Consider the following 14563-nt stretch of genomic DNA (forward strand, 5'->3'; position numbering starts at 1 on the left):
TTTAGAGCAGTCATTTTCAAACTCTGGGTCGCGATTCACAGGTGGGTGTAGGGAGGGTTGCGGAGCGATCGGTTGCAGCGTTCCCGATCGTGCGAAATGCTCAACGGCTACGACCGGCTTTTAAAAATGCTGGCTGTGATCATCATTTGAAAGCGATGACTTGAGAGCAGGTCACCTGCCCCCATACACTGACGTCACGTGCTCTTGGCGCAAAAGTATTGAGGAGAGATTCCTCCGTTTTGTAACTGCAAGCAAGCAACAGGACTGCGTGAATAACTGAAGATGGATCATTTTGGAATAAGAAAGGGGCCAGAGAGACAAACTGAATCTGCTGGAGAGAGTTTCCCAGGAGAGTCCACGGCAGGACAAGGCAGTATTGGCGCATGCTCCAGGGCCTCTTTTGAATAACCCATTAAGAAAAAGTCTAAAACGGGAACAAAGCAGTATAAAGATGATTTCTTGAGGTATGGCTTTATTAATTATGCCAGTGCATATCAGGATGCAAGGCCCATGTGCGCTATATGCAGGGAAGTACTGGCAAATGAAAGATTTAAAACCCTTAGAATTTTAAAGGCACTTGAAGACTAAACATAGTGAGTTCGAGAACAAACCTCCTTGGGGTTTTTTTTTTTCCAAAGGGTGCAGCGAGAACTGAAGTCCTTAGCAGAAATGTAACATTGAGTGACATGGGAACATAGGAATTCGGAGCTACAGTAGGCAATTCAGCCCTTCGGGTCTCTGCCATTTAATCAGGTAATGGCTGATCTCTTCCTGGTCTCAAAGCCAGTTACCTACCCGTTCCCCATATGCCTTTAACGCATTTTTTAAAATCAGAAATATATCTATCTTGTTCTAGATTGCCCTACAAGGGGGAATATTTGGTCTGTGATGCTTTATCAATTCCTTTTAGTATCTTGTATAACTTGATCAGAGCCCCTCTCATCCTTCTAATCTTTATTAGTGCCACAAGTAGGCTTACATTAATACTGCAATGACGTTTCTGTGAAAATCCCCTAGTCGCCACACTCTGGCTCCTGTTCGGTACACTTGAGGAAGAATTTAGAATGTCCAATTCACCTAACAAACACTTCTTCGGGACCTGTGGGAGAAAACCGGAGCTCCCGGAGGTAACCCATGCAGACATGGGGAGAATAGGGACACAAGCCGGGAATCGAACCCAGGTCCCTGGCGCTGTGAAGCAACAGTGCTATCCACTGTCTCACCAACATCCGATACAATTGCAGCAACACTTCTCTACTTTTATACTCCAATCCTTTTGCAATAAGCGCTAACATTTCATTTGCCTTTTTAATGACATGCTGTGCCTGCATACAGAGTTTCTGGATTAATGAACAGACACCCCGATCCCTCTGCCCAGACTCATTTTGAACCTGCTTTCCATTTAAATAATTTGTCTTTCTATTCTTTCGGCAAAAATGGATAACTTCACACTCGTCTACATTAAACTCCATCTGCCAAATTTTGGCCCAGTCTCCTTAGCCTATCTGTATCCATCCGTAAAATCTTTATCTCCTTTTCACTGCCTGCTTTCCCACCTATTTCAATATCCTCCACAAGTTTTGCTATGTTACACTCTGTACCTGCTTGCAGATCATTTGTATAAATTATGAACTGTTGAGACGAGCCAGAAAAGGATCCATTTATCCCAACCCTCATTTATCCTGACCCTGTTTCTGTCGGTCATTTAATCCTCAATCCAATCTAGTCCTCTATCCCCTGTGATCTCACCTTCAGGATGCAGCACCTTATCAAATGCCTTCTGGAAGTCTAAATGTACCACATCCACAGGTTCTTCTCTCTCGCGCGCTCTCCCTCTCCCTCTCTACCTCCCTCTCCCCCTCTCTCTCTCTCTCTCTCTCTCTCTCTCTCTCTCTCTCTCTCTCTCTCTCTCTCTCTCTCTCTCTCTCTCTCTCTCCCTCTCTCCCTCTCTCCCTCTCTCTCTTTCCCCCCACACCCCCCGAGCAAAGGATTTGACCTGTTTCTGAGAACCTGGGCCAAACTGTTTTCTGCTTTCTCAAAGCATTTTTTGTGTTAGCAGACTTTGCTTTTGTGGTGACCCTGCCAAAACGGCGTGGCGAGAATCATGGCTGGTCTGCACGGGGGGGGGGGGGGGCCTCAAAAGGGGTCTGGCCCGCGATCGGTGCCCACCGATCAGCGGGCCGGCCTCTCTGAAGGAGGACGTCCTTTCCTCCACCACCCCGCAAGCTCCATCCGACATCTTGCGGGGAGGACGGCAACCCGCGCATGCGCAGGTGATGTCATTTATGTGGCGCTGGACGCGTCATTTACGCGCCACCGCTTTTACACGCTGCCAAGGCCCGACATGCGTAAATGACGCAGTGCCGCTCCTAGCCCCCTGGGGGTGGGAGAATAGGGGGGCTGGGAGCGGCCTCCGACGCCGGAGTGAAGCACTCCGGTTTTCACTCCGGCGTCGGGCCTTAGTCTCCCGATGGGAGAATTGCGCCCATGATTAATATGAAGTATTTTGAGCAGCAAGATTGCTATAGCATAATCGACTTGTTACTGGGGTTTAATGAAGCAAGGAAAGTTTGTGTATGATGAGATGTAGGATTGGAAGTCTATCCAAAGGGATGAATGGGTTTCTTGAGCCTATTCATATGTTCCCTACTCTCTTGGTGCCCTTCTGATTGTGATCAGCAATAATGTGACTTCCTCCAGCGGTGCTTTTGCAGCATGGGCACCAGTTGACTAAAACTATATTCTTGCTGTTTTGGTATCTTTTGGAAATTTGAAATTGGTCAAATCTTAGTTTGACTGCTTCATAGGAACTAATTCAAGTGAAGCAGGATTGTCTTTTATTTTGGTTATGATGACTTGCATTATATTATGATGTCAATGTTCAGTATTTTACTACATATTTTTGCTGCATATATCTATAGCATCTATTATGATGTATTTAGCACTTGTGATGTCACTGTATTTATGAAATGCAATTTTGTACAGTAGGATTCTCCTTGATGAAGCAAACCCAAAGAAGATTTTTTTAGCAGACTGTGTGCATTCCCAGTGAAAGTGTAGTGTAATTCTTTACTTGAATCTTGTCGTAGACAGGTTCGGTGTTATTTGGAAACTTCAATTTTGATAGGCCAGCAAAACGGATGGGATATTTTAAGGAAGAATAATGTATGGCACCAGTTTGTTATTCAATTTTATTACTTTAGGTGTATTTTTAAAAACGTTTTAGCAAATTTAGATGTGTTTAAAAGTACAGACTGTTATTGGAGCATAATTTTCCTCTGTTTCTATTCTACAGACCTGGGAGTTCCCCATAGGACTCCTGTTTCATCTCTCTCAAATACAGGTTTTCTTATTGGACCACTTGCTTTTTCTGAAAGATCCTCTTCACATTCGCCAGTTTCTCGAAAACCTAAAATGACTAACCCGGTTTGTCAGTTACCTATTCCAGCTGAGAACCTGGGCAAGGTAGAAAATATACTCGACACCGCTAGTGACCACCTCAAGGTGAGTAAAGTTGATTTTAAAGCAAGAGAATCTCATTATTGGCAACCTATTCAATGATCAATTAATTATGAAAGAATTATGATTACCTGGAAAATCTTAAAGCATTTTCAGCGTGTTGACATTGAGTGGATTGAAGGAACTACTTGGTCATGTGAGAGGGCTGCATTATTTATTGTTAGGACAAAGACACTTCAGTAATGCTTTTGTAAACTGCTTATTGCAAGTTGTTCTCAGTTCTGTATAATCTACAGTCCCAATCCCAAATTGGTAACACTCACTAGTCAAACAACAGAACTTCACAATGGAAGATTGTTAGTAATTCGACATAATGATTTAATTTCATAAGAGATGCTGATGGGGAATTACTTTTAAAGCAAGTTTACACCGTTAGGTTTGAAATAATTTTGTTAATTGGACTGTAGTGAAAATGTGTTTGTGTATATCTATAATTTTAAGAAAAAATATTTTGAAAGTACATCGATAAAGTCACCATAGTCCCAGATGACCACAGGCTGTTTTCCCCTTTCAGGGGTAGAGCTGACTGATGGTGGTTTAACCTGAGGATCAGCACACCTCAGGCGAGGGGCAAGATTGAGAAGGCAGGCCTTCATGAATGTAGATCATTTCAATTTAAATGACAAAGTAGAAGAATGTTATCTTAAAAATAGAACTGGAAATGGGCTATTTATGCCTGCTCCAACACCGCATAAAGATAATGACTGATCATTCGCTTTACACCTTCCTGCAATATTTCCATTACTCTTTTTATCCAAAAACCTATTAATCTGTCTTGAACTTAATAAACAACTGAGCATTCTAGTTCAGACAGTTACAAATATTTACAGCATTGTTCACTGAAAAAAGTCTCCATTTCTCAGTCCGAAATAACAAACTCTTTATTCTGAGACTTCATGCTACTCCATATTATATTCCATCTGCCATGTTCTTACCCACATATGTAATATGTATATATCCTTCTGCAGTCTTTTGCCATCCTCACAGCTTACTTTCCCATCTAACTATGTCATTAGAAAACTTGGGATGACTGGACTTGGTCCTCTCATCTAAGTCCTTGATATAGATTGTAAATAGCAGTGCGCTAAGCGCTGATCTTTGTGATATCCCATAATGAGAAAGTAATGAGCAGCTGCACTAAAGAGTGCGGAGGGAACAACTGGAATTTAAATTCAACATTCAAATTAAACCTCTTGCAACTGCGGGGAGTTTGAGTGGAGATAATAGTTCGATCTTAAATAATCACAATATTGCTATTAGTGCTGCAATTACCTAAATACATTTAAGTTCTAGTACTTGCTTAAGTAAATTGTATAAGTAAATGAGATTGAAAAATGGCCCGTACAAGTCCAATTGTGATGCACAAGATGCTGCTGTTTTATAAAATGTAATCACTAATCAAATTCTGATGTTTCTTAAGACCGATGTTCTGTCTGAAATTCGCCAATGGAGATTGTCAATTGTTGAGAAGCATGAACAGGAGTTGCAAGATGAAAGGATGAAACATGAAGCTCAAATTGCACAAATAGCCTGTCAGACTGAGAATTTGAACCAGCTGATTTGTACATATGAGGATTCAGTTCGAAGGAAAGATGAGGTACAGTAATTGCTATGCAGAATACTAAAAATATACATCAAAAATAAATCGTGATCTTGCAAAATAATTAAATAAATCATGTTTAAAAGAGCAGTTAAAGATCCAGTCCCGACTACTGTTCAAAGATGGTTCAAAGTCAGTTATATTTGTCAAAGAATCCTCATTTCCCATTGAAGAACAATTTCTTTCATCCAAAAAAAACTTTTTGGGACTTGCTCATCTGCAATATTCTTAATTGTGTTTGTACATGGGAGAGAAATATCATAACCCCACATCATTGGGATTTGGTAGCTAAAATGCTACCCCAGTGATTTTTTTTTTTTTTTGTTTTGTTTTATTCGTTCTTGAAATGTGGGCATCTCTGCCTGGGCTAGCATTTGTTGCCCATTCCTAGTTGCCCTTTAACTGAGTGGCTTACCATGCTATTTCAGTGGGGGGGGGGGAAGTTCAACTGCATTGCTGTGTAGGTCTGGAGTCGCATGTAGGCCAGAGCTTCAAGAAGACCACCATCATACCAGTGCCAAAGAAAAAACGGACAACGCGCCTCAATGACTACCGTCCGGTGGCCCTGACGTCATTCGTAATGAAGTGCTTTGAGCAGTTGGTCATGAAAGGCGTCACCTCCATACTCCCAGAACGCCTTGATCCACTGCAATTCGCATACCGCCGCAACTGGTCCACAGCAGACTCCCTGGCCCTACACTCATCCCTAGAGCATCACGACAAGAAGGACTCCTACATCAGACTCTTATTTATTGACTACAGCTCCGCCTTCAACACCATAATCCCAGCCAAGCTCATACCAAAGCTCCAAAACCTAGGACTTGGCTCCTCACTCTGCAACTGGATTCTCGACTCTCTAACCCACAGACCACAATCAGTAAGAATAAACAACAACACCTCCTCCACAATAGTACTCGATACCGGGACCCCGCAAGGCTGATAACTTAGCCCCATACTATACTCCCTGTACACACACGACTGCATGGCAAAATTTGGTTCCAACTCCACCTACAAGTTTGCTGACGATACGGCCACAGTGGGCCGCATCTTGAATAACGACGAGTCAGAATAGAGGAGGGTGATTGAGAACCTAGTGGAGTGGTGCAGCGACAACAATCTATCCCTCGATGCCAGCAAAACTAAAGAGCTGGTCATTGACTTCAGAAAGCAAAGTACTGTACACACCCCTGTCAGCATCAACGGGGCCGAGGTGGAGATGGTTAGCAGTTTCAAATTCCTAGGGGGTACTGTAGCCACCTAAATTGGCCAGCTCCCGATTTAAAATGGCGAACGGCAAAGGCTGATGGGAAAGTCAACCACCATAGACAGAAACCAGCAGGTGCAGGATTGCTGTGTATTTAACTCTGCAAAAGGCCAGACAACATCGATACCAGCGACCATCAGCATAACAATGAGTAGCCATCTACATACTGATGACATTTTGGACACACAAAGCAAAGCCAGACTCCCCGGCGCCAGCAGGAGCCAACACAGAGGAGGTGAACGAGCACCTCCAGACCGCCCATCGATCAGGGAACCGCTCCAGTATTGGAGAAATCGAACCAAGCGATTGGGACAAAGTCCAATCACTTGGGACCAGGTACAGGGTCCGCCCCGAAAGGCAGGAAGCCCCTGGGGACTATGAGTTAAGCCCCAAGTTCAAATCGCCCTCTTCACCTCTTCGTCCTGCCCGGGTCACCCAGCAACACGAACCAACATTGACCGTGACCGGTGCACTGAAGACCGACAATCGTAAGTCTTAATTCAACGCTCGCTACGAGATAGGCGCTCCCTGCTACCAATCCGTACCAACTTCGAATCCCGCAGACTCAGAACCCGAACGAAAGGCCATTTGTTCCCCTGACCTGGTGGGCCAGTCCGAAGTTAAGTATAGGCCTGTTAGTTGTAGAAGTAGCTTCGACGTAGAATTTGTGCATGAGTAGCGATTACTGTGTATAATAAATGTGCTTTGATTTTAATCTTACTAATCGATGTATTGGGTCATTGATCATTACTCGGACTTGAACCTCGTGGCGGTATCATAAAGATACCTGGCGACTCAAGAGCAAAGGTAATAAAACAGAGCAATTGAACCAATGGAAAGTTAGCAACAGTACACCTCCAAAAATCTGTCCTGGTCCACCCACGTCGACGCTACCACCAAGAAAGCACAACAGCGCCTATACTTTCGCAAGAAACTAAGGAAATTCGGCATGTTTACACTGATACTGACCAACTTTTACAGATGCACGATAGAAAGCATCCTATCTGGCTGCATTACAGCCTGGTATGGCAATTGCTCGGCCCAAGACCGCAAGAAACTTCAGGGAGTCGTGAACACCGCCCAGTCCATCTGCGAACCTGCCTCCCATCCATTAACTCCATCAACACCTCCCACTGCCTGGGGAAAGCAGGCAGCATAATCAAAGACCCCTCCCACCCAGCCTATTCACTCTTCCAACTTCTCCCATCGGGCAGGAGATACAGATGTCCGAGAACACGCACAAACAGATTAAAAACAGCTTCTTCCCCACTGTTAGCAGACTCCTAAATGACCCTCTTATGGACTGACCTGATCAATACTGCACTCCTGTATGCTTCACCCAATACTACACTCCTGTATGCTTCACCCAATGCTAGTGTCTTGCATATTTACATTGTGTACCTTGTGTTGCCCTATTACATATTTTCTTTTATTTCCTTTTCTTTTAAATCGCTGGCTGTGAAAGCAGACCAAGGCAGGCCAGCAGCACGGTTCAATTCCCGTACCAGCCTCCCCGAACTTGCGCCGGAATGTGGCGACTAGGGGCTTTTCACAGTAACTTCATTTGAAGCCTACTTGTGACAATAAGAGATTTTCATTTCATTTTCATGTACTTAACAATCTGTTGAGCTGCTCGCAGAAAAATACTTTTCACTGTACCTTGGTACACGTGACAATAAACAAATCCAATCCAGTAAGGAAGGCAGATTTTTTTCTCTGAAGGACATTAGTGAACCAAATAGGTTTTTACGACAATTGGCGATGGTTTCATGGTCATCATCATTAGACTTTTAATTCCAGATTTATTATTTTAATTTATTCAAATTTCACCATCTGCCATGGTAGGATTCGAACCCAGGACCTTGGAACATTAGTCTGGGGCACTGAATTACTAGTCCAGTGACGATACACTACGGCACTTTACAGAATTCTGGACTCAATATTGAGTTCAGCAATTTCAGATCATAATGTGGACTTCATTTTGTTTTCTTGGTTGTTTTGTGCTTTCTTTCAGTCAGCAGCACACCTGCTGTTGTCCCATGTTTCTTTTCTTGCCCCATCACTGTTCCCTTTGGCCCTGGAAAATTAACTCTTCTCTCATTTAATCTGTCCTGTGGACTTCCGGTGGCAACATGGAGAAGGAGGTTGCATGTCAGGTGGCTCCCGCTAGAGTGCTTGGTTCTTGGCCCTTTTCACCCAGTTCCTGGTGGTAATTGTAAGACTTTGTCAAAAAACGCAAGAAGGAATATTGGGAAGAAAGGTGTTTGTGGTAGGTAACTCCTGAAGAGCTGAGCAATGTGCGGAATCCAATGGGATCGAAGATGGTGGAGGTAAACTCGTCGGGTGGGGCCACATCTATTACGGTGGATAAGCTGACGGAGGGTAACGGCTGTCGAATTTGAAACGCAAGAAGGGAGATGATGGAGACCCTCGAAAGTCGATGGAGGACGCATTGCTTCAGATAAAGGAGGCATTGGAAAAGATCTGAGATAGTGCAGGAGGATGGTGAGGTGCTGAAGGGGGTGGAGGAGACCCTGTGACAACAGTGACCAGTTGGTCTCATTGGAGGGTGGAGGACATGCACAAAGGCCTTAAGGGCTAAGGTCGAGCACTTGCAGAGGTGGGATAGTCTTCCTCTGTCTTTGGCGGGCAGAATTCAGTCGCTGTTTTCCCACATTTCTGTTTTCGTTTCAGTGTTTGCTGGTTTTTCTGCCGAAATCTTTCTTTGGGGGAGTTGAGAGATCGATTTTGTGCTTTATTTGGGTGGGTAAAGTAGCTAGGATTCGGAAGATGGTCCTTCAGAGGGACCAGCAGTCACGGGACTTGGCGTTACAGAGCTTGATATTATTACTGGGAGGCGAATGTGGGGAAGGTACTTGAGTGGTATGGAGATCCTAAGGCTGTATGGGTGCGGATGGAGTCTGGTTCGTCTAGAGGGTCAGGGTTGAGAGAATTAGTGATGGCCTCGCTTCCATTTTCTTCAGGGAAACACTCAGCCAAACCGGTCGTGGTCTCCACATTGAAAATAGGGAGACAATTTCGGCAGCACTTTAAATTGGGAGCGGTATCAAATCTGGTGCCGATTTATACGAACCATGTGTTTGAGCTGGCAAGATTGGATGTCCAGTTTAGGGATTGGGAGAAGAAGGGGGTGGAAGGGATGAGCATTTTGTTTTTGGAGGGGCGATTTGCGAGCTTGGAGAAGCTGTCAAGGAAATTTGGCATTGCAGCTGGATACATTTAGGTATCTACAGATTTTCAATTTCGCAAAAAAGATATTTCTGATATTTCCGGTGGTGCTGCCATCCTTGCTGGAGAGGGATTGTGGGGATGGTGGTGGTTACATTGGGGATTTATGGTGGAGAGAGTTACAGCAAAGCGAGGAGCTGGGGTTGGAATTGGAGGATGGTGTGGAGGGCGACGGTTGTGTCTTTGTATGCGAGATTGGGTATAATACAGGGCTAATAGTGCACCGGGCCCATTTGATTAGGTCACGGGTTAGTAGATGGTTTGTGGGAGTCGACGATAAGTGTGAGCGTTGTGGGAGGTGTCTGGCTAACCATGTGGACATGTTCTGGTCGTGTCCTGAGCTCGTGAGATTCTGGGTCGTCTCCTTTAACACATGTCGGCGATCCTCAAATTGAACTGAAGCCCTGTCCCATGGGGACCATATTTGGGTGTCAGACCAGCTGGAGCTGCAGCCAGGGGCAGGAGCTAATGTCCTGGCCTTCACTTCACTGACTGCTCGAAGGCAGGTGTTGATGGTGTGAAGGTCAGCTTCTCCGCTGAGTGCCTCAGTATGGCTGGGGGATCTTGAGTTTTTATACCTCAAGTCTAAGTGCTTCTTGAGGGGGGCAATTGAGGGGTTCTGCTGGAGACGGTAGCCGTTTATTCTGTACTTTAAAGAGCTGGTCACTGTTGGTTGCTAGGGAAGAGGAGAGAGTTGGGGGGGGGGGAGGAGGACTTTTATGTTTGGTCATTTTGTTTTGGGGGGTCAGGGGTATAGTTTTGGGGTGTTTGTGTTCTATTTTGTATAAAATTGAAAATGTTGAATGAAAAAATAATCTTTCCTGTCTTGCACACTAACACAGACCTTCCTTTTTGTCCATGTCCACCCACCCCTTGCAAGTCCATCTTTTCCCAATTCAGTTGAAAGGTTGCAGACCTGAAACATTAACTCTGGTTCTCTTTCCCACTCGTATGCTGCCTAACCTGACGTTTTTTTCCAGCATTTTTTTTATCACTTCAACTATTGCCACATCTAGAAACTTTAATTGCTGAAGTCTTCAGATTAGTCATTGCTGTGTGTTATCTCTCTTGGCTTTATTTAAATCTGACCAGTCCTGCATCTGTTCAACATAACCTCCTTGCTCTTGTACTCTGTTCCTATTAATAAAGCCCTCTGCTTTCTTAACTGAACTCACCACCTTAAATGATCTAGGCACATATACACCAAGGTCCCTCAGCTCCCGCACACCTTAAGAATTTTACTCATTTTACATTGTCTCTCCATGTTCTCCCTAAATGCATCACCTCCCACTTTTCTGCATTGAACTTCACATGCCACCTATCTGCACACTCCACCAAATTGTCTGCCCTTTTGAAGTTCTACACTGTCCTCTTCATAGTTTACAATACATAAATTTGCTCCTTGCACAACAAAATCTGTATCATTAATGCATAATCGTAGAATCCCTCCAGTGCAGAAGGAGGCCAATTGGCCCATTGAGTCTACACCGACCCTCTAAAAGAGCACCATACCTAGGCCCATAACCCCACCTAACCGTTGGACACTTGGAGCAATTTAGTAAGGCCTATCCACCTAACTTGCACATCTTTGGTCTGTGGGAGGAAACCCAGGCAGACACTGGGAGAATATGCAAACTCCGCAGTTACTCAAGTCTGAATTGAACCCAGGTCCCTGGTGCTGAGGCAGAAGTGCTAGCCACTGTGCCGCCATGCCATGGAAAATAAAGAAATAAAGAAACATTGAACAAATATTTTGGGTTTGTCTTCACTGTAGAAAATTTCCCAAAGATAATTGAAAACCAAGAAAGATTCTGGAGGGGTGAACTAATTTCATCAGGAAAAGATGCAGGAAAACTATTGGACCTAAAGGCTGACCAGTCCCCAGGACTGGATGTCTGCATCTTGGAATTGTAAAAGATGTAGCACAGACGATAGATTCATTGGTTTGAATCTTCCAAAAATTCCTTCGATTCTAGAAGTATCCCAGGGGATTGGAGAATAGCTAATGTAGCATATTTTATTCAAGAAAGGAGGGAGGTGGGAGCAGGTACCTAGAAGCCAGATAGCTTAACATCTGTCATAGGAAAAGTGATAGAATCTATTTTGAAGGAAGTTATAGCAGGATACTTAGAAAATCAAGATGTGATCAGGCAGAGCCAGCATGGCTTTGTGAATGGGAAATCATGTTTAACTCTACTTTTTTGATTAAGTAACATTCTAGTGGTTAAAGGGGAACCAGTAGATGTGGAGTACTTGGATTTCCAAAGGCATTTGGTAAGGTGCCTCATCAAAGGTTACTACACAAGGCAACATATAGTGTAGGGGGTTACATTAGCATGGATAAATGATTGGCTAGCTAACAGGAAACCGAGTGGGGTTTACTGAAGTCCATTTGGGGAAGGAAATCTGTCATCCTTGCCTGGTAAGACCTACACGTGACTCCAGATCCACAGCAATGTGTTGACTCCTAAATGCCTCGGGGATGGATAATAAGTGCTGACCCAGCCACTGAGGCCCACATCCCATGAAAGTGAATCTGTCCATTTTGGCTGAAACAACAGGAAGTAGTGTACTATTTAAATGGAGAAAGATTACATACCTCATTTGTAGAGGCTCACTCCAATGTTATCCCCGTAACCCATATCTTTGGACACTAGGGGCAATTTAGCATGGCCAATCCACCTAACCTGTGCATCTTTGGACTATGGGAGGATACCGGAGCATCCAGAGGAAATCCACACACACGAGGAGAAAGTGCACATTCCACACACTGTCACCAAAAGCTGGAATTGAACCTGGGTCCCTGGCGCTGTGAGGCAGCAGTGCTACCTATTGTTCTGCCCCAATTAAATGGGAAAGGCTAATCATATGCAAATTATTGCCCAATATTTTGATATTTAACCAATGACAAAGTCTGACTGTGGGCCCCAATGCATCTTGTAAATGCGTAATCTGTTTTGAAATCTCTTCTCGTATACGTTTGGTGATTTTTCAAATTGGTATTTCTGTTTGAAACCAGTTTAATTGTTCTTCCAGAAGTAGTATCAGTAAAATGTTATCCATTAATTGTTGCTTTTATTTTTATCTCCAAAGGTCATCACCAATTTGATTCATGGCATTCAGAATCTGAAAGAGAAGATAGAATTGATGCGCAGATTTACACAGTGGCGACTTCAACATTCAGAAGCAAAAATGGAAGTATGTCAAATATCTGCAAAAATATAATTTTAAAGGTTGCTGTTATAAGTGAAATATTGTTGACCTGTGATTTAGCTGAAGATTCTATGCACTGCAGAATACTTAATGACACAATCCTGTGACATTTATATAAAAAGAGTAAAGACTTGGATAACTAAACTTTCCTCTGTCCCCACTTGGTTAAATCTGGCTCACAATTCAAGTGAGTTGTTTAGTGAGTGAATATACAGTTGTAATAACTATAAATATGTGTACTGTATGGTATCAGATTATGTTGCATGTGGAGGGGTGGAAGGATGGGAATATTTCAGAATATCCAATATTTGGATTCACTGTAGGCATTTAAATTAATTTTTTAATCTTTAATTGCCTCATAATCTTGGATGTTATAAAGTTATTCCATGATGTGCACCCTTCAGCTTAAAAGTTGCTGTTCACAGTTTGTGTAGAGTTTCCCAATTCTCCATTCAATAAAATTGATATGTAACGACGCAGAAAATACATCACTATTGATGTTGTGGAAGAATTTAGTTTTTTTTTTTAAGGAATTCTACAAAAATTGCTTCCTGTCAGCAATTTCAAAGTTTAAAAATAAAAGTACCACTTTAGCTCCTCAAGAAAGCAGTTAATTCCCAATCTGCAGTGTATTCTGAGCCATGGCAACAGTAACACCTTTACTGCTGGGCTCAGTTTCTTGGATTAGGAAGGGGAAAATTAGTCAGCAGCCCCACTTCTGATTATTACTCCTGTTGTAAGAGTACATGTATAAAAGAGCAAGGAGTTAAAGCCTTCAGGAGGGCAGAAAATTGGCATGGTTGGGGACATCATTTTAAAATATGAACCACCCACACGCACCAATCTGCAGACTTGACGTAATAGCCATCTTGATGGCTTAACTCTTCTAGAGTAGACCAATAGTTCCCAATTTTTTCCTTTGTGCGGACTATAGATAATCATCAGAAGCTTTTGCGGACCCCAATGTTTGCAAGCCTTTTAAAACCTATTTTTTACATTGCCTAAATGCTGACGAGTCAAACTTGTATATCATCAAGTTATTAAAAGCAGACTTCTGGTTGCGGCTGTGCCTAGGTAGGTCGCACGTTCGGCAGCTCCCGCCGGGAACGGACCTTTGGGCTCTCCAGAGGGGCCTGAACGGCAATTGTTCGACGGCTTCCAGTGTGGGAAGGTGACAGCAAGGTCCCCCCGACATTATATGGATTGGACCAGGAGTGGAGTGGTCAAAAAAGTGATCTTGGGGCAGCGAAAAGTGCGAGGGAGGAAAAGCAAGATGGCGACGGGTGGAGACCAAGCAGCATGGGCGCAGTGGTCGCAGGAGCAGCAGGAGTTTCTTAAACGCTGCTTTGAGGAGCTGAAGACAGAAATGCTGGCGCCAATGAAGGCGGCGATTGAGAAGCTTGTGGAGACCCAGAAGGCCCAAGGGGCGGCGATCCGGGAGGTGCGGCAAAAAGCCTCGGAGAACGAGGATGAGATCTTGGGCCCTGCGGTGAAGGTGGAGGCGCACAAGGCGCTGCAGAAGAGGTGGGCGGATAAATTTGAGGACCTGGAGAATAGGTCGAGGAGGAAGAATCTTCGGATTCTGGGTCTCCCTGAAGGAATGGAGGGGCCCGATGCCGGGGCATATATGAACACTATGCTCAATTCGCTGATGGGTGCGGGAGCTTTCCGGGAGCTTTCCCGAGGCCCCTGGAGCTAGATGGGGCTCATCGCGTCCT

The 14563-nt window shown here is 44.0% G+C and overlaps 1 protein-coding gene across 5 annotated transcripts in view; it reads left to right on the plus strand.

The window, feature by feature from the left end:
• The window catches only part of poc5 (POC5 centriolar protein homolog (Chlamydomonas)), a 171763-nt gene that overhangs the window by 62992 nt on the left and 94208 nt on the right, over window positions 1–14563 (plus strand). For all 5 annotated transcript variants that reach the window (XM_072516045.1, XM_072516048.1, XM_072516049.1 and 2 more), the window contains 3 exons: window positions 3296–3504; window positions 4940–5116; window positions 12726–12830. In XM_072516045.1, coding sequence (XP_072372146.1) covers window positions 3296–3504; window positions 4940–5116; window positions 12726–12830 — 491 coding nt within the window. The remainder of the gene's footprint in view (window positions 1–3295; window positions 3505–4939; window positions 5117–12725; window positions 12831–14563) is intronic.

Source organism: Scyliorhinus torazame, chromosome 9 (genome assembly GCF_047496885.1).
Source record: "Scyliorhinus torazame isolate Kashiwa2021f chromosome 9, sScyTor2.1, whole genome shotgun sequence".
NCBI lineage: Eukaryota > Metazoa > Chordata > Chondrichthyes > Carcharhiniformes > Scyliorhinidae > Scyliorhinus > Scyliorhinus torazame.